This window comes from Protomyctophum bolini (assembly GCF_963924005.1).
Source record: "Protomyctophum bolini genome assembly, chromosome: 1".
NCBI lineage: Eukaryota > Metazoa > Chordata > Actinopteri > Myctophiformes > Myctophidae > Protomyctophum > Protomyctophum bolini.
Window position 1 is genome coordinate 22,007,133 of NC_137862.1, and position 22,644 is coordinate 22,029,776.

General features: G+C 40.9%; 2 protein-coding genes across 7 annotated transcripts; both read left to right on the forward strand.

Moving 5' to 3' along the window:
• Positions 1 to 2,771: 2,771 nt before the first annotated feature.
• LOC308312990 (uncharacterized protein) lies at positions 2,772 to 10,816 on the forward strand. 3 transcript variants are annotated; one of them, XR_013963828.1, is made up of 11 exons: positions 2,787 to 2,892; positions 4,729 to 4,822; positions 4,917 to 5,057; positions 5,265 to 5,389; positions 5,662 to 5,798; positions 6,037 to 6,130; positions 6,505 to 6,840; positions 6,917 to 7,094; positions 7,356 to 7,480; positions 8,213 to 10,252; positions 10,338 to 10,816. XR_013963828.1 is itself a non-coding variant. In XM_080759828.1 (10 exons), exons 2-10 carry the CDS (start codon positions 4,738 to 4,740, stop codon positions 9,152 to 9,154), a joined length of 2,163 nt encoding a protein of 720 aa, XP_080615954.1. In that variant the 5' UTR covers positions 2,772 to 2,859; positions 4,729 to 4,737; the 3' UTR covers positions 9,155 to 10,816. The 3 variants fall into 3 exon arrangements, 2 of the variants coding, with proteins under 2 accessions (XP_080615954.1, XP_080615953.1); XM_080759828.1 differs by having other exon boundaries at positions 2,772 to 2,859; positions 8,213 to 10,816; XM_080759827.1 differs by having other exon boundaries at positions 8,213 to 10,816.
• Positions 10,817 to 12,526: 1,710 nt separating this feature from the next.
• On the forward strand, positions 12,527 to 22,488 carry khk (ketohexokinase). 4 transcript variants are annotated; one of them, XM_080771785.1, is made up of 9 exons: positions 12,527 to 12,693; positions 13,575 to 13,691; positions 15,446 to 15,580; positions 16,358 to 16,492; positions 18,964 to 19,036; positions 20,045 to 20,191; positions 20,661 to 20,749; positions 21,303 to 21,460; positions 21,954 to 22,488. In XM_080771785.1, the coding sequence occupies exons 1-9, from the start codon at positions 12,602 to 12,604 to the stop codon at positions 22,061 to 22,063; spliced, it is 1,056 nt and encodes a 351-aa protein (XP_080627911.1). In that variant the 5' UTR covers positions 12,527 to 12,601; the 3' UTR covers positions 22,064 to 22,488. The 4 variants fall into 4 exon arrangements, with proteins under 4 accessions (XP_080627911.1, XP_080627908.1, XP_080627910.1 ...); XM_080771782.1 differs by lacking the exon at positions 16,358 to 16,492; XM_080771784.1 differs by lacking the exon at positions 16,358 to 16,492 and having other exon boundaries at positions 20,045 to 20,083.
• Positions 22,489 to 22,644: the final 156 nt, after the last annotated feature.

Consider the following 22,644-nt stretch of genomic DNA (forward strand, 5'->3'; position numbering starts at 1 on the left):
CTAAGCTGGCTCCTTTCCAAGCGAAGAAGTAGTAGGACGAGACTCTACTCCGAGTCTCTCTCGCGGGACTGAACTTCTCACGCTATCTCTAAGGGAGATGCCAATCATGCCAGCCAGTCTTTTCGTCACAACAGTGCGGTACAGCGACTGCAATACCGCCCCTGCTGTACGATTCTCCAGCTGATCTCCTTCTCCGTCCTCCCCTCACTCGTGAACAAGACCCAGAGATACTTAAACTCCGTCACCTGGGGTAATGTCTCATTCTTATTCAGACTGAGACTGCACAATCCATCGGTTTTCTGCTGAGAACCTCTAGCATATTGGTATATGATCATAGCATACCGGTAAGTCAAGTCAAGTTTATTTATATAGCACATTTCACACGACAAGCGAGTAGTCAAGGATTCAATGTATATTAGGCTCAGACTCAGGTATATTATGATCATTCCACAATGTTCCTCTTCTTTCGCGAGGGGGGAGGGGCATACGTCAAGGTCACATGTGGCATCATCCCAGTCTAGTTTGTGAATTTCTCACAAGCAGTTGTTGTTTTGTTGAAATGTTTGTTAATTTGTTTTATGTGTCTTTTATTGTCCATACTTGTATTATCTTTATTTCAGGTTTCACATTGTGTGTGTTTTACTTGCTGCCTAAACTACCACTATTGCACTCCACTCCAAACCACAGCTTTAAACCACAAGAACCATTCTGCATGGGGGCAAACATTCAGCAAAAACAATGCCGATCTACATCTCTGCACAACAACACGTTGCACAACAACAAGTTGCATTTGTATAGTATGGACCCCTTGGGGTGAATGAATTATATATAGGGTTTAAGTGATTAATGATTGAGCTATATAAGCCCTTGGGCAGGATCTAACTGCCCACTGCTCTTGACAGTCTGTCTCTCTCTCTAGCTCTCTCCCTCTCTCACACGCACACACACACGCATGCATGCACGTGCGTTTTTATTTCTTATTTTTTTACCATTTTGTTCACTCTCAGAGTTTTGGAGCCCACTCAAAGACACTCTGAGACCCACTGGTGTATAGCAGTGTTTCCAGTGAACAATATCAGCAGCACCCTGACTCGGTTTCACCAGAACAAAGCCTTCATTAGTATCATCGGTAACACCTGTGAAGGAAGTGGGGAAGGGGCCTCATTGACCCTAACAGAGACAGTGCTTCTTATACATCCTCTTAAGTTTCCAAGACAAACAGAAGGTCAACAACATGAATAAATAATAATTAAGTCTGCACACTGATATATGCTCCCACAGTCCCACTTGTTTATTCGAGTCAACATTTTGTTAACCTGGATCTTGTTCAAGATATATCATTCCCACTCCTACAGATGTTGTCCAAAACTCACGCATAATCTACATTATCTCTGTAGTCATCATACTATAATTCTAACAATGTCTGAGTGTCTGTGTGTGTGTCAGAAACACCGCCGTAGCTCCTCATTGCCTGCACCAATCGCTCCCACTTTTCACACAGGCATTGACCATATGGAGGGCGTAACGAAGCCCTTTTTTTGATTTGACACATTAATGATTATTAATGAATTTATTAGTGAATTAAAAACGCACCGGGCGCAGTACCCCGCAGTATTATTTGTGTGTGTGTGTGTGTGTGTGTGTGTGTGTGTGTGTGTGTGTGTGTGTGTGTGAGGGTCACACACACAAAACAATTATCCCTGGCCCACACTGAGCCTCAGGGCCAATAATTGCACCAAGAAAGATTGATAAATGTCCCAGATCCAAACTGTTTATTTGAGAGACAGAATTATCGCTTGTGGAGTGGGGGGCGGGATGGGGTTAGAAACGTATTACTTAAGTTACAAATTATTTGTATGATATTTTTGCCTTTATTGATAGATTAAGAGTAGCTTGACAGGAAAGGGGGAGAGGGATGGGGGGAAGACACATGCAAAGGTCGTCAGGATCTGGACTCGAATCTGTGACACGCTGTCAGGCTGGATTACCAGCCTAGGTGCCTGGACGGTGGACCGCTCGGAAGGCCACTTAAATTACTATTAATGCCTGATGACCTATTCGACCATATGGCCTGATATTGCCAATCATTTTGTTATTAAACCCCTCTGGCGTCTCATGTTTTGTTTTAAATGATAATTTTGGTAATGGCTGTTATTTTAACAGGCTAAAAAACATCTTTGCAGGAAAAGGGACAAGAGAGCTTTACAACAACAGAAAGCCAGGGCATTTGAACACTGATGCCTGCCACGTGACATGCCAGTCACAGGTGCAGGTTCTCAATTTGTGGGACGCCTGAAAAGTCTTGGAAATGGGGGGCATCTGGTCGCCCTATGTTTAGAACATTTATTCCTGTCATCATGCCATTCACTGCATGTCTGAGACATTTTCTAGATGAATTAGGCTAAAAAAAACATGTACAGATATTTTGTTTTACTTATTTAGCCATGATTGAGAGTTCTGGTCGCTCTTTTCTTTTCTTTTCTATCATGCTTGCCTGTATTATAGGATAGTTTTCATTAAAATCTCGTCTTTTTAAAATAATAATAATAATGAAGTCCCAAGAATAATGAAACTCCAGAAGATGGCGGTAAAATACCAATTCGAATCTATGCCAAATTCGCTCTACCCAAAAGAGCAGATCTACAAGTCAACAATGCGTCGCGGTAGCGATGCCTTTTTAGCGTATACATCTGCTCTTTTTGGGCCCCGCCCACCCACCGCTCTTTCCACGCTCCTGTCTCCTCATGTGTCAGCCAGCAGACCATCCATGAGGAGACCGAGACACACGCACGCACACACACGCAGGAGGAGAAGCAGGAACTAGCCGTGCAGAGGAGGAAGATGCTCATGTGATGGAAGGTACACGGTGTTCTAGCAGAGCTCTATGAGAAGGTAGTGATGAGAAACATGGCATGCACACACTTACGAATTGCAGGAGGCTCACGCCAGTCGCCGGACAGCTCAAGATGGCGATATTGCAATTCTTTTTAGTGCTATTGGGTATATGGGCAACGAGTGTGCAACGTATTGTGCACGCACAACAAATGGAAACAGTTAGCTATGAGATAGTTCAATCAACCATGACATGCATGTTTTACGAGCTTTGCTCAACAGTAAAAAAAGTTAAATTTATAAATGATGAGTAAAGCGAATCAAACACAGATTTGATTATGGTGGTATAATTACGTGTAACGTTAACGTGTCTTGCAAGCCATAACCGTGCAAACTTAATACTGTGGCAGAATAATAGATTCTGAATGGACATGCTTTGTTTACATGCATGATCTGCCCCCGTCCATGCATTTATTTATGATGCATGATGTGTTATGAATATTTGTGTTTTTTCTGACTTGTTTTCTGACGCATGCAACCCGACAGAGGTCAGGTGTAGCACACATGTCTGGGCCCTTAATAAATCAGTGTCTGTGACGGGCCCAGACATGAGACATGTGTGCTACACCTCTGTCAGGTGTTCAAGAGGTCACTTGAACATCTTCAAAAACAATGAAGTCAACTATTTAAAATGTAGTGTACTAACAACATGCAGTCTGTCACTTTTCAGTCTAGTACATACTGTAGTTTAGGATCCAAACACAATATACAAAAACTATTGTAAACATCAATTCATTGGACAAGAAGAATAAACAATTGCTCCAAAACACACTCCTCTGGGTCAAATCCGGCCCAAAATACAACAGTGAATGTATACATTTCTTCTCTTTTTTAAATTATTTTTATGTCATTCTAACCATTCACACTAATGTGAGGGCAGACAGTTATTTAAAGACTTCCAATGTTGCTTTTGAAAGTGGCAAGGAGTCATAATAGGTATCAAGGTATCATAATAATCCTGAGAATCTTTAGATCAGCCCCAGAGGGGTAATCAAAAATCTTGGAGGGGTCGCTAGTTGCATTTCTGAATATGTGGAAAGTAATGAAAATCTGATCCATGTTTTCAAAGTTAATATTTCAGTAAAAGCACATTCACAATACAGAATATTTAGGTAATTAGTAGGTAAAGGTTTTCGGATGCACACGTCTGCGCGTGTGGCACTGAAACTTCACAGATTTATTGATGTGATTTGGGTGTCTGGTTTAATCTTAATTTTGACGTGCGTCAGAACCTCACTTTCGTGCGTCAGAACCTCAGACACATATAGGGCTGATCAACTTGTCCACTGTGAGCTTGCGGGTCGATGTTGACATTGTGGGGTGTTAGGTAACACCCCCGGTGTTAGGTGTGTGTGATATCTTTTTATGGATCTTAATATCTTACCAACAGCAGGCGCATCCACCACATTGTTCCATCCACCATTGACACAGGCTGTTGAGATGTACAGTATTAATTTGTGACAGTTTCCTACTTTCCTTACATATATTAATTTAACTTTTGGCTGTTGTCATATGAAAGTTTTGTTATGTGGAAATTAAAGGGAGGCGTACATCTCCTTATGCTGCAGGGATTGCTGAGCCTGCATGAATGGTCTGTTCTTCTCCCTCGTCTTAAATTTTTTAAATTTAAGTTTAATTTTTCCTCTTAACACAGCATTTTTCTGACTGTTACATGAGGTTACAGACTGCTGCGCCTGTTTTGCAGATTTCTCGCTTCAGTAATAGTTTGTGGCTGAAGTGTTGCCGGTGCCGCTGCACATATATGCACATTTGACATTGTCAAGTCAATGTTTATAGCCTCAGGTAACATTGACAATACTAATTTTCTCTTTTTAGATTTGAAACATGCTGGTGAAGGTTAAATTCCTGAACTCCAAAAAATTCCTCAAGCTTCATGATGGATTTACTTACGCTGACTTCATTAATGAGGGTGAGTATTTTCACTGTATGATTCTACGTGTTCTTAGTTTTCTGTACTAATGTTATATCCTGATGTGATTTAATATCCATGCTTTGTTGTTTAGTTCAGAATAAGTTTGGGCTGCCATCGGAGACCATCCTGCACTTTTATGATGAATCCGAAACTGAGGTGGATGAGGACGTTTTGCAAGAATTACTTCAGGCGAAGCCTGACATGATGCTCACCATCAGAGACCGCAATGAAGGTATATTCTGGTGTCCACCCCTCGTATTTAGTTGTGTTTTCTTGGTTCAGGATCTCTGCTATATAGCCTTTAAAATGGTCTCTTTTGGTGTTCCCTGGCATATCTTTTCAAATGGTGTCCACGGGGTGATGTACTGTATCAATTGGGGTTCTTGACATGGAAAGGTTTGAGAACCACTGACTGAACTAATGGACTGGTGTGTATCAGGATTTATGACCACTCCAGATGCTCTGTCAAGTCTATCATCTATTGGTCTGGACCGACCTCCTGTACGTCTTCCCAAGAAATCCAAAACACTAATGGTAGATCTGTCAGCATCTGAGGCAAAAGAGGTAGAGTGGACTTCTTTCTTTCTTTCTTTTCTTTGTGTACATGGATTAAAGTGTGTGTGTGTGTGTGTGTGTGTGTGTGTGTGTGTGTGTGTGTGTGTGTGTGTGTGTGTGTGTGTGTGTGTGTGTGTGTGTGTGTGTGTGTGTGTGTGAGTGTGAGTGTGAGTGTGTGTGTGTGTGTGTGTGTGTGTGTGTGTGTGTGTGTGTGTGTGTGTGTGTGTGTGTGTGTGTGTGTGTGTGTAAAGTTTTCTTAATGTTTTACTCTCCAATTTAAGGTGGTCCTATCTGCCTTAAAGCAGAAAGCGGGAGGAGATGCCGTTCTTGCTGAATACAGCACCAAGAACATGTTATCGAGTGAAACGAGACGAGTTCTTGTCAACATACTGGTCGAGCACATGATAGAGATGCATGGGTAAGCCCATTCATCACTTTTATGCAGTGATTTATTTCTTTGTGCTCATACTCTTGTGTTTATTGGCTGTGTGTGTGCGTACATGTATTTTTTTGTTTTTTTCACATATTATTTTGAATATAATACAAGTACACACAAATATATATTTTTCTATTTATATTTATTATGCTCCTGGAGCTGAATGTCATTGAATACATTTGAGTGTATTACACACATTCCTTGTTTTTTGCTTTTCAAGGAGGATTCCTACAAGGAACCAGAGAGAGCAATATGCTCTTGGTGTTGTGACACTTTTTCCATTGCTGCGGGATCCATTCTCAAATAAAGGCTATGTGAGTATAATCTATTTATTACATGTACGGTTTGACCAGGTAGTTATCATTCAGGGATGCTCTGAATATATATTCGGAATTCCGAATAGTAAAAAAAACAGGGTTACCTTTCGTAAACTACTGTTTTGTGTGATGACGTGATCAAATGTAATCATGTCTTTTGTCATTATCATGTAGCTCTACAGCAAAGGTAGGGCCATGCCAACAATGGTACAAAAACTGGTCAAAATAAATAAATTATATATAATATTTATCATTCGGCTATTCGGTTTCCTATATTCGGCATTCTGTTTCGGCCAAGAATTTCCCATTTGGCACATCCCTAGTTATCATGATCATTACACTTTTAAAAATGTTGTTTCCAAATGTTACAGGAGCATTTCTATGACGCTGAGAGTGGAACTGGCTACCTTGCATGGCGACTTAAGACAGTGCAGAGGAACACGTCTCAGCGTGCCACCAAGAGGAGTGACACTTGCTCTGGATTGGGAGGACCTTCGCTGAAGAGATCTACCAACCAGGAGGACCAGCATCTTGATGAGGATGCTGTGAGAGAGAACATAGCCTTCTTGGCTCATTCTTCTGATGAAGCTCAGATCTTCCTCAAAATGAAGGAGACCTTCCATCACAGGCATGGTCTTGTCCACGACCCAGATAGAACATTGGATGTTATACAAATCTTCCCCAGATTTCTGGACACCAAAGGACTTGTAAGTTGGGTGGGAGTTGTGTATTATGATAGTAGATTGTGAACATAATTGTCTAATTTGTATTTTCTTTTTAAAGATAAATCAAGACATCACACTGCTCTTCAATGCTGAAACGGCCGCTAGGATGTTAGAAAGGTGGGACACTGCATTCAAGCCAAGAATAATTGAAGAAGCCATGGGCCTGACGTTGACTCCTCCTGTGCGCTCGCTCCTGTTGTCAGCCAAAAATGAAACGGATAGTGAAGACCATTCCAGTGAGATATTATACTGTTCAGTTTTACTAAATTAATGATGGGGAAATTACGGTAGTACAACCAGACAAGAGCATGTCAACTCATCATAAGTTAAAACGGGTCATTAATTCTAGTTAAAAAGTCTTTGATTTATTGATTGAATATAATCTGAAATAATGTGGGGGAATGAGATCAGTGGAGCTAGCTCCCACCGGTCTTCTACTCAATACATCTAACAGATGCTGTATGTTATAGTAATAGATGCCTTTCTCTCATTCTCAGACTGGGACAGTGACATGGCCACCCTGCTTTTGCTCATTCACCTCCTTCCGCCTCCACCTGGAGGGAAGAGAGCTTCAAAGATCAGCGCCGCAGAAGCTGCTGACAGGCTTGTGGTACACCATAAGGTGAGATGAAACAGATATAGGCCATTACTGTATGTGGTATCACATAGGCATATATTAAAGTTGTCAGTCGCCACGACTGATTTCATGTTACGCACAAAATAAATAGCAGGTCTACGCTAAGCTCACCGCACAGCGACATGTTGTGAGCTGGTAGACCGGCTATTTTTTACTATTAGTTATTTTAATATTAACCCATTCAGACCGGGAACCCATTTTGGTGTTTAGCATCATGTTATGCTTTAGCTATTGAAAAATAGCAGATCTACAAGCTCATAGCGCGCCACCGAGTGGCGCGCTACGAGCTTGTAGGTCTGCTATTTTTTGAAAAATCGAAGAACGACTGACATTTTTAGAATCTGATCTCAGGTCAGAATGGGTTCATCAGACCAGTGTGTGTCCAGTGGAAACCTCGTATGAATCTGATCTCAGGTCAGAATGGGTTAAAGAATATTTGAAGTGGCAACTCGCAATAGAATGAATACTACATGTTCAGAAGCATCTTCCATTAAACATGAATGTCTCAGAAATAAAAGCAATCGTTTGGCTGAATGTAGAACAGCAGCAACATAAGTTTTTGAACGTTAATACCTAAAACATCATCATTAAATTTTCCGCCATGAGATTTAATTTAGCTTTATTCCATCTGAGAGGAGTAAGCCGTGAGTGCTTGTGTCATGGACCTATTAGGATCATTAGGATGTAATTGGAATGCTTGTTTTTCTTTCTTTATAGTCTTGTAGCAGCATTGATGAACATCTTTGGAAAAGAGGGCGACAGCCATACCTCCTTGCTGTTGGAAGAAGCCAAGGCCAGATTGACAACTTCTACATAGCCGTCAACAACAAACTGATCCCCTGTCAGGGGGTTGGTTCCCTCAGTGCATTTGATGAGCTTTTCAAAGCTCACTTTGTTTTTAATTTAAACTATGACGATGCTCTCTTTAACTTCTACACTTTTATTCAGACAACCATCTACAAAATTGATGTGGGAAAAACAAAAGAATCCCCCAGAGTAAAAGAGCTGCGGGCAAAACTACTGAACAACGACTCTAGGATGTTGTCTTGTTTTAAATGTCAAGCGTTGTATACAAATAGTCAGTCACTCCTAACACATCTGAGATTTGACCATGGCTTTTGTCCCAACCCAAAAAGCAGATTGATACGCGCACAAGAAACGTGTAGAACACAGTTTAGTGCATATTCTGGATTTAGAAATCTGGATGTGGACACTAGTCTTCAGGTTCAAAATTACCTTGAGAGTAATTCGGCTCTGAGGTGTGATTTGCTTCCTCCCGATGGCCCTTCGGGTATTGATTTTGAGGAATTTACAGCACCAAATTCTTTAGTTGACGAGTCTTTGTCAGATACGGGACATTTTGAGACCAGTGGGTCAATTCTTCCGTCCGGAAACATCAAAAACATGTGTGCAGCTATTGTTGCAAAACTACAAGGGAGTGGTGCAGCAACTAATGTAGTTGCATCAGTCGTCTGTGATCTGGAGGAATTTACAAATGAGATGCATGCCCAAATGAAGTATAATGTACTCGCGCTATTTCCTGCAAGAGTTCCTTGGAGGACAGCCGTAGAACAAAATTTGGAAGACTTTGAAAACCCATTCACCTGTTTTAATACAGATGCTAAACGGGCTAGGTACTTTAATGAATGCAAATATTGAACCCCTGCCCCCTTACTTATGGCATGACTGTAGCACTTAAATTCATGAACACCAACAGCTTTTAAATATAAGCTGTTCTACCTACAGTAGATAGAAATGCTAATTTATTTCATGATACACAACCCTTAAAGTGTAAGGGATACGGGTCCTCTTTTACACACCAAGCCAAGCATATATATTTTTCAAGAACACTTGAATATATCACAGTCCCTAGTCAGGGGTCAATATCTTTGCTCCCTCTTGTGGGCTATGATGGTAATTGAAGTTAAGTTGGCAAAATTGCAAAGTCTATTCCTGTATTGCATTAGTTGGTTGACAGAAATTGAATAATAGCGTTGGACATATTGTTTGCAGTGAGATAACAGGCAAGAGATTCCAGTATGAATCAGACACATTCTGTTAGTAATGTACATATTTTGTAATATACCCACTGGTGACTTATTTCAAAAGCATTAGAGTATAATGGAGAAGAAAAGGAGACTGTTATTCAAGTTCATAGTTTACACTTTTACAAGCCGTTTGTTTCATCTTCGGTGTGCTTATGAACATGATGAGAGCATGTATGTGGTGCCTTACCATTGTTTGATATAGTCTGACTGACCCTGTACTGTCTTGTAAGCACATGTTTAGTCACAGCGCAGTTCATAACCCTTGGGTCAAAAGCAATTCATTGTAAAATTGTAGTCACTCATAATGATAATATTTCATGGCCTAGTAGAGTTGGGATGATCTGGAATCGGAGGAACCGGAATCAGTTCCATCACATTTGGAACTGTTTATAGAACCGTTTTTTATCACACTGTAAGGAGCAGGTATGTGGACTACACGTCTGCTATAATACTGGTGGTTCTCATCTCAAACCTTTAAATTTCAACGACCACGATAACTGTACAAATGGAACCAAATGGACCCCTATGGACTATGGGGTCCATTTTCTTCCATTTGTACACCATAGGGTCCATTTGGAACCCCCTATAAGAATCGTTAAAGGGAACCCTTAAGGAATCGGACCTTTAATAGGGAATTGTTAGGGAACCGGAATCGTTAACCCATTTAGGCCTGTCGACGAAATAAATAAAGAATCTTCTAAATCCTCCAGTTTTCTGAAATAAATATTTTCACGATTTTTCAAAAATAGCAGACCTACAAGCTCGTCGCACGCCACTCGGTGGCGCGCTATGAGCTTGTAGATCTGCTATTTTTCAATAGCTAAATTACAACATAATGTTTAAAACACCAAAAGGGGTTCCCGCCCAAAATGGGTTTTAAAATCCTAAAGGATCCCAACCCTAGGCCTATGGTTTGCTGTATCGCTTACAGAATGTCTCAGGCTTGTAGTGTGCTAATTATTGGACTGACTATGGCCTTTCATTAACCAATACTCTTATTGGTAATATCGAGATAATCTGGGTCTTGACAGTGTGCTTATAAACCAGATGATAGCATGTATGTCACTCTTTCACAATGATAGTCTACTCTGTCTGTAGACTAAACTGTTTTTTTTGGAAAACACAATGTTTGTGCTCTTGTTTATAAAGGAAAATAGTATGCACTGGGTCTCTGAACATACTGATCCAATGATCTGTGTAAGTTTGACTTTTCTCTAGGTGATTTTGAACTTGTAACTTGCCGATGTATACATCTTGGTCAAAAAAAATAAATGACTTGTAAAAATTGTCTGTAATCTTTTTATTATTATTATTATTATAAAAAAGAAAACGAGTAATAAATGAATTGTTTTCACAATCTTGTTTATCCAGAAGGATTTTTATGGAAGACTCACACATGTATCAGTGTGAGGAATAATCAAACACAATAGACAAAATAACACCATTAGTGATTTTCTTCTTCCTTTACAATTATCGATACCACAATCTAGAAATACTCTTTTAGGCTACATGTAAAAGTCTGGTATTCTGAATTTAAAAATCACACCCATGTGCAACTCCGTGTGGGGGTCCCCGGAACTTCCAGACCCACAGGAATGCGCCCAGGGTGCCGGCCTGGTTCCGGCGAGCCGCCCTGCGTCCGAAACGGTCGAGAAATGACAGAGTCACCGTGTGGGGGTCCCCGGAACATCCAGACCCCCAGGAACACGCCCAGGGGGCCAGGCCAGTTCCGGCGAGCCGCCCCGCGTTCAAAATGGTTGAGAAATGACAGTTACCGTGTGAGGGTCCCCAGGGGGTCCCTCTACTGTACTGTACTGTACTGATACACCTGAAATCATACAGTTAATATGTATAGGCTATGTGTGCTGCACCTGCACAACAGTGACACTTGGTTTTGAAAACCGACCAAATGCTATTTTCGTGCTCAGACACAGCCAGCCAGTCAGGCAGGCACACACAAAGCAATGAAGTGCACCACTTAAAAAGTATGTCAAATGTATTGGCATAAACATACTAAAAAGTACCAAAAGTAAAACTACTCATGGTGCAGAATGTCCCATTTCTCAAGTTTTAAAATGTATAAAATATTTTTTAAATAGCCCAGAGTACAACATTATTCATCCACAATGTGGCATTGTGGCTGAATAATGTTTTGTAATATCAATATATATACAAACTAGTAACTATAAAGTTCAAATAATTAGTGTAGTAAAAGTATAATAGGCCAATTTGCCTCTGAGATGTTGAAATGGAATTACTTTGCTACTTTCCACCTTGGAGGAAACTTTATCACAAACACCATTGACCAACACAGTACACTACAATAATATCGTGTACAACCCCCCAAAAGGGGGGCAGTCAGAGAGATATTTTGTGAAGCCACTAAGGAAATGAAATTTCCTTCATATAATGGCCTGTTGTGACAGAAAAACCCATAGCCCCATAGAAGTCCATGTATTTTGGCCCAACTTCACCTAGACTGTAATGTATTACCTTAATAAACATGGTCATGAATACTTTTTGCTTCCAGTCACTAGTTTAAAGTCTCATTTCTAATGTCATAATATTCTTTTTGGAAAAGTATGGTCCCATTTATAAAAAAAAATGACCATAAAGTCGCGCATGTTCTGAGGGGCGTGGCTACCGTTACAGTCTATAAACGGGATCCCCCACCCACTCGAGTCAAAATAAAAACCAACGAAGAAGAAGGGGGAAGTCCCGCCTCGTTGTCTGGGCCAGCCAATGGGCCAGCTGGCCTGAGCTGGGCCAAAACGGATCTAGAAAGATGGCGACTTCCATTGCAAGGATACTGACAGGCTTCATTTTACCTTCATGTTAGACCCGCGGAACGCTTTGTCCATATTTTTTACAGTCTATGTGTACAACCTGTACAACCCGTTATTAACCTTCGGGTGAGCTCGGCCATTTCCGTAGGCCTACGTACAACTGTCAACAAAGCCGAAACCATTGCTATGCTAAAGACAGATAATGAGAGGTCCCTTGTCCAAAGTCCAAACGATTCGGATGTCAAGTGTCACTGTCAGACACACAGAACAACATGGGCGACAAGAAGATCCTCAGCATCGGTCTGGTATGTTTGGACATCATTAATGTGGTCGACAGATACCCGGAAGAGGACACAGACAGCAGGTTTGGGCAACAAAATAATGATCGAAATCGAAACAGCTACGTGGTTGATATTCAATCCATGACCGACAGTCAGTCAATGGACTGCGTGAGCAACAGTAGTTGCATGGCCACAACTCGGATTTGATGAACTACCCGGTATTATGATATAGGGAATTATTATTATTTATATTATTATATATTTTTTTTTATTATTATAAAAACGTGCATGGATGGCCCTTCGTGAAAGCCACTGCCACTGCGCAGGATCTTTATGGTTTGTTTTGCAGTTGTGCACTGAGTGGGTACTATAGTCCCTAATGACTGACTGCTACCAGATTCCATCAAGTCGCCTGACGCTAAACGAGAAACTTCATAAATCAGGACAGGTGTATCGAAATTGTTGACCTATTGAATTCTGTGACTCTAGAGGTCGCTGTGGCCTACTACTGTCTGGGAAAACAAGATGAGACCACAGTCATTAAAGTAGGTTAAAGTGATTTTCTTTGGTTAAAATATGTGTTAAATAACTTTACATTGCTATAAAGTGTTTGTTCAGTAACCTCCAGTTGTTTATTAAAGCATTTTCAGGACTCATCATACCAATTTTAGCAGGATTATAGAACTCAGACAGGACATTGAAGTGAAATTACATGGAACACTTAAAAATCAAGCTGAGGGGTTCTCTCTCCTGGCTGAAATCGTACCCTAGCTAGTAGCTACACAAACATATTATATATACCGGTAGGCCTATAATGAAATATATTATAGTTGTCACAAAATTCAGCATTCAGCGGTTTCAGTCTACAATATTGACCAGCTGGCCTGGTGTGGTTAGGATTTACACTGCCATTGTAGTGGTTCATTCAGTAATAAATCCCTTGCATTCATATGTGCTGCTGTAGGTGTTCATCCCAGCGATGGCAGCGAGGTGGGAACGCGTCCAACTCCTGCACTGTGCTGTCGCTTCTTGGGGCTCCGTGCGCGTTCATGGGGTCCCTAGCCCCCGGGCCTGTGGCTGAGTGAGTACGTTTAACTGCTAACTAACTAACTGTCACTTAGGAAAAGGTTGACCTAATTTGCTCTGCTAGTCCGGGAGAATAATGTCAAATCTGGGAATACATTTCTTACCAAGAAGTTTCTTCACCAATGTGTTTGTAAAGGTGTTTACTAACATATCACACATTGGTTTCTATTCCACCACCCTCGAGGAATTTTTGACAACTGCTGAAAGTTGGGGTACCATCAAAAACCATGTTCTGAATTTCAAGTAGCATGTGACATGTCAAACTAGGGTTTTTTTCTGATTCTGAATCCATTCCAAGCATTAGTTTTGCACGAAAAACACTCCTTGGGGTAAAAACGACCATAGCCGTCATCACAAATGTGATGAGGTCAGCACATTTGGGCACATTTGGGCAAGTGGCTATGGCCAAACTAGGGGGTCTATGGTCAAGCATTCCAAGCATTAGTTTTGCACGAAAAACACTCCTTGAGCTAAATTCGGTCATAGCCACTTGCCCAAATCCAAATGTGCCTAAAGGTGCTGACCTCAACACATTCGTGATGACGGCTGTGGCCGTTTTTAGCCCAAGGAGTGTTTTTCATGCAAAACTAATGCTTGGAATCGATTCAGAATCATGAAAACCCCCTAGTTTGACATGTCACATGCTACTTAAAGCATAATGAAATTTAGAACATTTTGCCTTATATTGGTACCCCAACTTTCAGCAGCTGTCAAAAATTCCCCTAGGGTGGTTGAATAGAAACCAATATGGGATATGTTAGTAGACACCCTTACAAACACATTGGTGAAGAAAATTCTTGGTAAGAAATGTATTCCCAGATTTTATTAATATCCTCTGACTATGCTATTTTAATCAGTCCAACACATTATGAGGGCAGATAAAAAATATAGCATAGGCCAGTGGTTCTCAAAGTGTGGTCCGCATGTTGGCTATTCAAAAATAGCAGATATACAAGCGTGTGTCTACACTATAGCTGTTTATAGTCCCTCAAAAAATGAAGAAATGAAGAAAAGCTGTATACTTGAGATTTCCCGTGATTGGTGAAGACCCATGCCTGCATATTAACTAACTATACACTTCTTCTAAACAGTGATGGCATAACACCAGCATCCTACATTACCTGACCTGTTAGCGTTGAGGTGACCCTGATGGATATATCTGATATTGATATTCATTTTGATTTGATATGACTTTGGACACTCAGGAAATTATAATGATTTAAGCTGTGTTATTTGGTTGTTTATTAACAGCTTCCACTTCTCTCCAAGCAGCCAGTCTCTGGAGTCTCACAGTGTTCCCTTTTTTTTTTTTTAATTTCCTGAAGAATCATGACGGAGATCTGATTGATATGTTCAATATTTATTTCCCTGCTTTCTGTATCATTGTGTTTTATTGGCCTTTGTCTCCCTCCTTCTACCTTGCTATGGGTTATTTTCTCCATTTTGCACTGTTTATGTCTTTCTTTTGCCTTCTGATGTCTTTTGCCTTCTGATGTCTTTTCCTCTTGTCTGTCTGTCTGTCTGTCTGTCTGTCTGTCTGTCTGTCTGTCTGTCTGTCTGTCTGTCTGTCTGTCTGTCTGTCTGTCTGTCTGTCTGTCTGTCTGTCTGTCTGTCTGTCTGTCTGTCTGTCTGTCTGTCTGTCTGTCTGTCTGTCTGTCTGTCTGTCTGTCTGTCTGTCTGTCTGTCTGTCTGTCTGTCTGTCCGTCCGTCCGTCCGTCCGTCCGTCCGTCCTTTGTGTTCGTGGTGTAGCTTTGTTCTCAATGACTTCCAGAAGTACAACATCGACATCTCTCTCCTGTCTGAGCATGCTCAGTGCTCCTTCCCAGCATCCGTCGTTATCAGCAACGTCACCACAGGCAGTCGTACTATCCTACACATGAACAGGTCTGTGTGTGTGTGTGTGTGCGTGCGTGCGTGCGCATGTAAATCCAAGTGTGCAAAATGTGTTCGTATATTTGTACTCGTGCTACTGTGTGTCCTTTTTTGCATGTAAAATCTTGAGTTGTTCCTGCTATAATCCTTGGTTTTTGCTCCACTGGTGTTGTGGTCCCTAGCGTGCTCTCTAGGTGGAGCCATACTAACACACTTGGTCCCTTTCTAGGTAAATGGGGTCTTACTTCTGTCTCCCAGCGATGCCTTCTTACTTCCGCCCCCTGCTGGTTTGACTGGAACTGGGATAAGTGCTCTTTGGAACTGGTACAATCTCCATCATCATCATCATCATTATCATTTTAAATGCTCCTGATGATAATGATGTTTTATAAGGATATCGTTGCTGTCGGGCAGAAACCTCCTTCGTAATGTTCATAAATTAACGCCCTACCTGATCATACTACAGCGTCACACAAAAGTAGCAGATCCACAAGCTTGAAACGTGGCGTGAAGCGACGTGTTTGGAGTGTGTAGATCCGTTGCTTTTGAATTTGAGTCCTGAAAAGTAACAGTTTTGGACATGATGATTTCCACCCGACGGAGACGATTAGTTTTATTATACTAACATCTCTTCCAAACGGATCCAATGTCATCCGAGCAGCTGCTTTATTCACGAGGCCTCGGATCCGATGAAGTGGCTCTTCCTTTCCTCTCTTTTGCATTCTTGCACTCTTTCAATCTTGTCTCTTGCTCTCTCTTTTTGTTCTCCTTGCTGTCTTGCTGCCATAGTTTCATTGTTGGGGATTTCTCCCGGCGAGGGGTGGACATATCTGCCGTGGCCTGGCAGCAGGTGGGCGAGACCCCCTGTGCATGTTGCGTGGTGTGTCCCACCACCGGCTCGCGCACCGTCCTGCTCTCTGACATGTAAGACAGAGACGATGGGAAGGAGGGTTCACGTGTGGCATCAAATAGTACATTACAAATACTTGTGTTTGGGTTTTAGTGCAGTGGTTCTCAACCTTTTAGGCTGCGACCCCCCAAAATAATCATATTCACCCCCACAACCTGACAAGCACTTGGAATTGTAGGAGTTGAGGTATTACAATTTGTTTGACTCTGTTCCACAGATAGATATTGTGAAAATATCTCTACAAGCTCACAACGTACGCCTCGCATTGTGAGACATTGTAGACATTCTCATGTTTTGGCCGATTATTTGACAATTTGGCCAATGTTTCACCAGTTTTTATTGTATAGTTTGTTGATTACTTTTGATGCAGTAATGGTCTTTTGTTTTGAGGTATTAAAAAGGTCTTTAAAGACAGTGAAGTTTTCACTTCACTGTCATTTGGGGACTCCCCCTACATCAAAGTTGAGAACCACTGTTTTAGTGCAATGTAGTGCCTCAGGGGTGAGATACATACACTTAAACCTGACATCTAAAATTGTAGAGTGTAGAACTGTAGATTCTACTGTAGTCAGTAGAATTGTAAAGGATTTGGTTAGATTCTAACAGAAACAAACCCAGAATACATGAAAGCAGTCGGAAAACAATAAAACATGTTTTTGAGGTGTCTAAATGGTAATATTCATTTTTGACTAAATAATGATGGTAGTTTTAAACCAATTGTGTAGAAAGGAAACAAAGTGATAAACTGCTGTATGTGGTAAACCCCACCCGTCTGGCACTCCATGGCAGTTAAAACACACACACAACCATGTATAAATACTGACCCAAGTGCAGAATGACGCCATGAAAGTGATAACGGAGCATTACATGATGATTTCATCACCGGGGTCTAATGGAGACGGCTAAACCACTGCAGAGAACTGAAGGAGAGAGAAAGTCACAAAGACAGTCCTGTTGCTGAAAGGCCACACGTTTGATTCCCTGTGCAACATTGTAAAGGTTTATTGACAGTGGACTTTGAGTTATACAATCCACTAGGAGAGACATTGCTTTTGCTTTAGGAGCCTTTGCCCAAGAAATATACAACTGATCAGACCTTCGGAGGACTTGGATCCTACTCATATACAGTTAAAGGCTTGAAACGTGGCGCGTAGTACAAAGCAATATGCTTCCCAAATTATAGTCATGAAAACAATGATGCATTTTAAACGTGCGTAATGTTTCAACCAGTGTTTTATACATTTTAATTAAATATTGTATTGTTTATATTAAAGGATGGGCCTTAATATAATTTCTTCAATGCCAAAAACACATTCAATCTTTAATTGCAATTACTTGCAATTATGTGTGACAATTAATCGTCAAATTTGTAATCGTGACATCCCTAGGCCATGATGATGCAGCCTAAGATACAAAACAACATTTTGCAACCCGGCACAGAAGTACAATCTAGCAGGAGATTTTACGTCCATATTGTTAATTAGGGGCGGCAGGGAGAGTCTTTTGCAGAAGACTTCCCCTAGTAAATATGAGGGCTGGCATAAGCACTAGTTAATTTAGTTACTAGTAGATGGAGTCTAAAATATCTGTGTCTGTTGCATGCAGTGACTGGAAACCGGCACACTCTCTCGAAGCCTTAACTCTGTTGAAGAGAGATGATTGCTTGACTGACCAACATTGTAGGTGTAGGTGCAGGACCAGATTAGTTAGTAGCCAACACTGTAGCAGTCCCTCTGTAGTGGTGTGGGAGTAATTTTACCGTAATTATACGGCCATTACTACATTAAAGGAGTAGTTCACACAATAAAAATGACTTATTTTCTATCAATTACACACCCCATGAAGCCTTGAATTCATGTTTTTTTTTTTTGTTTGTTTTTTTTGGTCCAATTCCTGAGCCAATAATTTGATGACTGGCTGAGTCTCTGGTACTGAGCAGCAATGAATTATTGGCTAAGGAATAAATAATAATAAATAAATAATCTCCCATGAATTCAAGGCTTCATGGGGTGTGTAATTGACTCCTTTAACATTGGTGTGTCAGTAGATTCAGCACTGATAATTTATTTTATGTTTTGCCTTCCTTCATGTTCCTTCATGACAAATTGTCATGTGTCTGCCAAATAATGTCAGAAACATGGAAATAAATCACTACAGCACCAAGAATCATCATGATTGAGGTGTGAGCATGACATATAATCTGATTGTTTTGGTGTTCATGATTTAAGGAAGTTACTGTTACAGGTACAGTAATTAAAAATTAATACAAAGCATGTTTTTCCCCGTTCAATTCTTCTTCTGATGTTCACTTGGCTTCTCTGTGTCCTAGTTGCGTCGCATTCTGTTCCGATTCTTTATATTCCAATCAAAGAAGTTATACTATTCTGTTTGATTTGGTAGAAAAATATTCGATTGTTCGAAAATCAGGCCTGTGTGTTATAAATATTTTCTCTCTCTCTCTCTCCATCCCCCCTCCTCCCACCAGGAACCTACCAGATGTGTCAGTAGCAGATTTCTCCAAGGTGGACCTCAGTCAGTACAGATGGATTCACTGGGAGGTGAGTACCGACTGGGCTTGTCATTAGGGTGCAATGACACCAAACTTCAGTGTGATTGCATCCTTAGACTGTAATTTGTACTGTGGTGACAACAGTAAAGCACTTGCTGTACCTTATGAGGGAGGGGTACAGGCAACCTTCACCACCATGGTAAACTAAAATGAATACAATTCCTATTTTCCAATATCTGTGTGTCACCATTGCTAGTGAAATCAGAATGGCATACAGCAATGTTTAAAGTGTATTTGCTAGACACTTTGCATTGTAAACCTTTTATTTTTAGTTCACAAGAATAACATTTAAAGTTAACAAGAGTGTTGGTTTTGTGAGTGTTTTTTCTTTAGTTTTTCCTAGTCTTTCATTTCCCGCTCAGCGCCGGCCTATCTTTGGGATTGGATGTGCGTGCTCTTCTTTGTTATGTGTTCATGAGAATAAACATAAGAGATACGCAAGGGATAATGTATGGCTAGGTGGTCAATGTTGATAGATAAATCACCAACAGGGTTATTTATCTATAAACACCTAGCCATACATTATCTCGCTTATTACGCGGCTACTTCATACATAAATTAATAAATTGACCCGCAGAGCACAACGAGTCGCCTCGGAAACAAATTTCGGTACTGCATCGTCTATTTCTCGCTGTTTTCAAAAACATACTTGAGAGCAATGTTTAGTTAAATGACATTGTGTGTTTGTTTACATGTCGTGTTGGGTACAGCATAAAATCCAAGCAGCACAGCAGGTGTTCTGCAAAGCGGTTTGGGGTGGGGGGGTTGGGGGGGGAGCGCAGACACTATGACCAAGTTTAATCGGCAACACCAATTCTATACAACCTGTAGTGAGGGTCCCTGCGTCATCTATTTCTCAGCTAAGATGGTCCTTGGCCTGAAAAACTTTGAAGACCCCTGCTGTAGGGTCAATTTTATAACTAATTCCATGTGTTGGTCCATGCGACATTGAAAATGTGATGTTAGTTAAATAACCATTTGATCCAAATGTTTTCAGGGCCGTAATGCAGAGGAGCAGGTGCAGATGATCCAGCAGGTGGTGCTGCATAACAACCCATTGCCACAGCAACACAGAATCACCATCTCCGTGGAGATAGAGAAGACGAGAGAGCCTCTGTATCAGCTGTTTCCCCACGGAGATGTGGTACGAGTCCTCTCAACCTCATACCCTGTTGCAAACACTTAATAATGCTGATCATAAACATCAATTCATATTCACAGCACTTGGCACGTGCAAACCCCCCATTGCAGTTAGAACTGCAGACTTACTCCAAAATCTTCCGCCGTAATAAGAAGACTCACCTCTTCAGACTCCACCTTAGACATTAGCCCGTAGCACTTGCTGTATCCATGACGACCTTGCAGTTTTATGCAAAGGTTAAAATAAATCATTTAGATGGCATATTGACAGATGTCAAGTTCATGTGTTGACCTGCTGGCATCCTGTAGTTTGTATAGTTTCAATGTACAGTTTATTTGTGTAATCACTCTGGATTAAGAGCATCTGCTAAATGCCTAAATTGTAAATGCCTAAATGAGTGTTATGGTACGTCACAATGCCTGCTCTCTGGTACCCTTCATTGCATTGAATTCCCTTGTTCTTCTGTAACCAGGTGTTTGTGAGTAAGGACGTGGCCGTGCACTTTGGGTTCCACTCAGCCGAGGCGGCCGCCAGGGGCCTCTACAGCAGGGTGAAGAAAGGGTGAGTACTTCTCAACACCAGACTACAGTTTGATTCCTACCAGACAGGTAGCCTGGGGGATCAATACCACATTGTGGGTGTTCTGATCCGGTCTGGAGCAGAAATAACTTGACGTCATTAGGCAGCCGTAACACACGACAAGAACCAAGTGTGCTGTGCATTCGCCTAGTTAATACAAAGAAGAAGAAGCGCTGCATGGCCCGTGTGGGTTATCTCAAAAACTGCAAAAAGGTGCTCATTGGAGAGGGTTCGACAATAGATAAACAAAGGAAATTCAAGGCTCTCAGAGAAGTTTAAAAAGCCTTTTTTTTTTAATGGCATCAGCTGGGCAAAAAAGGCTAAACGACCAATGGCTGTCAAGCCTTCATCAGGGCCCAAGAGTCTTTAATTTTAACCTTTCTTTTTGCCTAGCTGAAGCCATAAATAAAGGCGTTTTAAACTTCACTGAAACAGAGTGCCTTGGATTTCCATTAGAATTTGGTTAGTTTTGTATAATCGTTTAGTTTCTGTAGGTATAATAATCGTTGGGTATATCCATCCTGGCCACCCACAGGGCCATTCTTATCTGTGCTTGGGCAGAGAAAGGTGCTGACGCCATGGGTCCTGACGGCTCGGTCGTCCACTCAGATGCCTTTCCCCCTGAAGCGGTGGTTGACACGCTGGGAGCAGGGGACACCTTCAACGCAGCAGTCATCTATACTCTGTCTAATGGTGAGCAATTCTAGACTAGTGGAGTTTACCTTGAGTCACCTGCTTTTTTATACATTATTGAGTCAGAACATGTTAAGACCTCATTAAGAAAAAAAAACATTTTATTCACGTTTTATATTCCTGTTGACTTTTCGACCAAAATATTTTCCTGCATACCGGTATATTAAATAAAAACCCATCACCTGTACAAAAAAGGGATAAACAAAAAGTAAATGAAATGCATTTAATTAATGTATCTGTATACATATCCTTTATGTGGGCCATTCAACACACACACACACACACACACACACACACACACACACACACACACACATTAATATAGTCTATGTCGGGTAGAAAATTTATCATACTGTACCCACAGTAGAGTGAAAAAAAAGTTAGAATAATATAGGTTTCTGCCCGACAGCAACAATTATAGTAATACGAGGGATTTGAGATTTTTCTTGGATTATGGAAGCAACATTAACACCTCCTCTTGCTTTGTCTGAAGGGGGAAGTGTACAGGAAGCCCTGACCTATGGTTGTGAGGTGGCCGGCAGGAAATGTGGCATTCACGGCTATGATGGAATCGTGACGAGTCAAAGTGATAAACAAATGTAAGACAAATGTAAATCCTTTAAACCCGCCATAAAAGAGCACCTGTCTGCAATTTGTAAATGGACCCAGAGAAGTCTTCTAGCTTGCCAAAATAAATTAACCCTTAATTTGTTGTTTTCTGTAAATATACTTTTACTGCTCCTAGTATTGATGATTTATTTTATAGAATTGTATGTCTTTATACAGTATGTCTTGATGAATTGAATGCACAGGACCACAATGGAAACGAGACTTCAGGGCATTTTGTGTTATCCTTTTAGCATTATTGTATGCTCTAACTTTACCTTTGTACTTTTTGCAAACTGTTAATAAAGTTTCCAATCAATAGACAGAAATATTGCACAGAGGAAGACAAAGAACTAAAACTAACATCTGACAGGTAAAGCTTTTGAGCTTACTTGGAAATAATGGAAGCTCCATGATTTATTTTACCCTCCTTTTCCTTTCTTCAATTATGAAACATGTACAACTGATTAAATGGTTATACAAGTTTGTTTTTTCTGCTTGATTCACTTTACCAAATTTTGATGTAAAGCCATCCAGATTCCAGTGGGAAGTTGAGATGGAATTTGACAGTCTTGACT

Coding starts and splice junctions, on each gene's coding strand:
- khk (XM_080771785.1), top strand. CDS start 12,602: ATGGGCGACAAGAAGATCCTCAGCATCGGTCTGGTATGTTTGGACATC. Junction 12,694..13,574: donor GAAGAGGACACAGACAGCAG/GTTTGGGCAACA, acceptor GTGCTGCTGTAG/GTGTTCATCCCAGCGATGGC. Junction 20,192..20,660: donor TGTTTCCCCACGGAGATGTG/GTACGAGTCCTC, acceptor TTCTGTAACCAG/GTGTTTGTGAGTAAGGACGT.
- LOC308312990 (XM_080759828.1), top strand. CDS start 4,738: ATGCTGGTGAAGGTTAAATTCCTGAACTCCAAAAAATTCCTCAAGCTT. Junction 4,823..4,916: donor CGCTGACTTCATTAATGAGG/GTGAGTATTTTC, acceptor TTTGTTGTTTAG/TTCAGAATAAGTTTGGGCTG. Junction 7,095..7,355: donor GGATAGTGAAGACCATTCCA/GTGAGATATTAT, acceptor TCTCATTCTCAG/ACTGGGACAGTGACATGGCC.